Source organism: Sinocyclocheilus rhinocerous, unplaced genomic scaffold, assembly GCF_001515625.1.
Source record: "Sinocyclocheilus rhinocerous isolate Xijiao unplaced genomic scaffold, SAMN03320098_v1.1 scaffold1992, whole genome shotgun sequence".
Classification (NCBI taxonomy): Eukaryota; Metazoa; Chordata; class Actinopteri; order Cypriniformes; family Cyprinidae; genus Sinocyclocheilus; species Sinocyclocheilus rhinocerous.
The window spans coordinates 134,925-138,160 of record NW_015664692.1 but is presented as its reverse complement, the minus strand read 5'-3'; the positions used below and the strand labels follow the sequence as shown (position 1 = coordinate 138,160).

General features: G+C 29.7%; 1 protein-coding gene across 1 annotated transcript in view; it reads left to right on the top strand.

Annotated features, from left to right (window-relative positions):
• The window catches only part of rasal1 (RAS protein activator like 1), a 31,389-nt gene that overhangs the window by 2,066 nt on the left and 26,087 nt on the right, over positions 1–3,236 (top strand). Inside the window, 1 exon segment of the mRNA XM_016541191.1 lies at positions 1,181–1,294. Within this exon segment, the coding sequence (XP_016396677.1) occupies positions 1,181–1,294 (114 nt within the window).

Sequence of the window (3,236 nt, the reverse complement as noted above, 5' to 3'; positions counted from 1 at the left end):
TTTATTTAAATAAAGTAAATATATTTTTTTTGTAATTGTGAAATAGCTTAAATCGAACAAAACTTTCAAATAAAGTAAAATTGTTTATTTAAATAAAGTAAATATATTTTTTTTGTAATTGTGAAATAGTTCAAATCGAACAAAACTTTCAAATAAAGTAAAAATGTTTTTTTTTAATAAAGTAATTTTTTTTTTTATAAATCTGAAAAAGCAACAAGTGTTCCTCACTGATTGAAAGGCGCATAAAATGGCTAAATCAGGGGTTATATTAAATCTAGTGATGTCAGCAGGTTTGTGTGAGGTGATAGTGCTAACAAATGAAATATAAAAGCTCACTAATGTCACTAACACAAGTATCTTGAAGCCACATTAATCAGTTTAGTTATATTTTGGGCAGAAAATTGCCTCTAGAAGTGAACTAAATCTGGCAACACATTTGGTGATGGCCTCGATTGTAAAACTGATTTGTAATTATGTTTCTGTAATTCTAAAGATGCAAAAAGTTCTATTTTACAGTTAGTTTGCAGTCAGTTAGTCCAAATAAAAAAAATAGATGTAGACGTAAGATTTGTCGTCATTTATATGGCTATATGTGCTATATGTCCACGAAAGCACACACAAGCAGGTCATTTATTGCATTTGTTCATGTTTTGAAAGATCAATTAATCATCCTAATTAATCATTGATTTATTGATTGCATGCATGATGATTAATTGGCTTGATCAGTAAGTGGTGTTGTATTGGTTATTGATTGTTTGACACTGATGCGGTGATGATGCACTTTACAACATCAGCTGGTTACCATGGAGAACAACTAACTAATCACAACCCCCTCCCCAGAAATGATGTGTGTGTGAAAGAGTCAGTGCATTGCGTGTCGTGTTGCTTTCAGATGCTGTATTGTGATAGTTGATAGATGAACAGCACACCTGGTGTGGTGCATATTTAAAAAGCGTTGTGTCTTTTGAAATGGAAATGATCAGGCCTCCCTTTGAGAAATTGGGTGAATTGATTGATTGTTTTCCATCCTCGTCACTTATGGCCCTTTAAATTGTTCTCTGTATCTAGGCAGATTCTAATTCAGGCTCGAATGCAGGTATTAAATGTACGCAAATTGGCTCCGTGCCGCATGAAGCACAGGAAAGTGTTCAGTAAAACATCTTTTCTGTGTCCCGTCCAGAACCGCCACCGTCTGGAGAAACCTGAATCCGTTCTGGGGCGAGGAATACACCCTTCATCTGCCGATGGGCTTCCATACGCTCACCTTTTACGTCATGGATGAAGACACGATTGGGTAACAAGCGTGATTCATGATAAACGCGTTTGTGAAGCATCTCAGTCCAGAAGAGATGAATGCATGAGTAAACCAACAGCAGTGGAACACATTTAGCTTCTAAAAATGTTGTGGGAACGTTGTTTTCAAATAAATGTTTCATTACAACGTTCTGCTATCTTTATTGTTTTCTAGTCACGATTAGAACGTTATTTAAAGGTTACAAAAACGTATCTACTAACTTTATTTTCACCCAAAAAAATAACGTTATTGAGCATTTTTTTTTATAGTCTAAGAACGCTAAAATGTCCCGTTTTCTTGTCGCAATTATAACGTTATTTAAAGGTTACAAAACGTGTTACTCATTTTATTTTTACCTCGAAATATAACGTTATTTCAGTGTTTATTTTTAATATTCTAAGAATGCTAAACTTTCCAGTTTTCACCCAAAATATAATGTTATTTGAACATTTATTTTTAATAGTCTAAGAACGCTAAAATGTCCAGTTTTCTTGTCACAATTATAACGTTATTTAAAGGTTACAAAAATGTTTCTTAAACGTGTTACTCATTTTATTTTTACCTCGAAATATAACATTATTTCAGTGTTTATTTTTAATATTCTAAGAACGCTAAACTTTCCAGTTTTCACCCAAAATATAATGTTATTTGAATTCTTAAAGGTGTTACTCATTTTATTTTTACCTCGAAATGTAACATTATTTCAGTTATTTCAGTGTTTATTTTTAATGTTCTAAGAATGCTTAACTTTCCAGTTTTCACCCAAAATATAATGTTATTTGAACATTTATTTTTAATATTTTAAAACATTGAAATGTCATTTTCTTGTCGCAATTATAACGTTATTTAAAGGTTACAAAAACGTATCTACTAACTTTATTTTCACCCAAAAAAATTACGTTATTTGAGCATCTATTTTTAATAGTCTAAGAACGCTAAAATGTCCAGTTTTCTTGTTGCAATTATAACGTTATTTAAAGGTTACAAAACCGTTTCTTAAACGTGTCACTCATTTTATTTTTACCTTGAAATGTAACATTATTTCAGTTATTTCAGTGTTTATCTTTAATATTCTAAGAACGCTAAACTTTCCAGTTTTCACCCAAAATATAATGTTATTTGAACATTTATTTTCAATATTTTAAAACGTTGAAATGTCCAGTTTTCTTGTTGTGATTATGACGTTATTTAAAGGTTAAAACATTTCTTATACGTTCTACTGACTTTATTTTCACCCAAAATATAATGTTATTTGAACATTTATTTTTAATATTTTAAAACATTGAAATGTCGTTTTCTTGTTGCAATTATAACGTTATTTAAAGGTTACAAAAACGTTTCTTCAAGGTGTTACTCATTTTATTTTTACCTCGAAATGTAACATTATTTCAGTTATTTCAGTGTTTATTTTTAATGTTCTAAGAATGCTTAACTTTCCAGTTTTCACCCAAAATATAATGGTATTTGAACATTTATTTTTAATATTTTAAAACGTTGAAATGTCCAGTTTTCTTGTTGTGATTATGAGTATTTTCTAGGTATTATTAGAACGTTAGTTAAAGATTACAAAAACGTTCGGTTACACTTTATTTTAAGGTGTCCTTGTTACAGTGTAATTATACATTTAAGTACTGAGTAATATTAATTAACTACTTACTATAGGGTTAGGATTAGGGTTACTTGCATTATTGTTATTATAATAGTAAGTACATGGGTCAAAGACGAAAAAGTTCTTATACGTTCTACTGACTTTATTTTCACCCAAAATATTACATTATTTGAATGTTTATTTTTAATATTCTAAGAACATCAAATTGTCTTTTCTTGGTGTGATTAGAACGTTAGTTAAAGATTACAAAAACGTTCGGTTACACTTTATTTTAAGGTGTCCTTGTTACAGTGTAATTATACATTTAAGTACTGAGTAATATTAATTAACTAC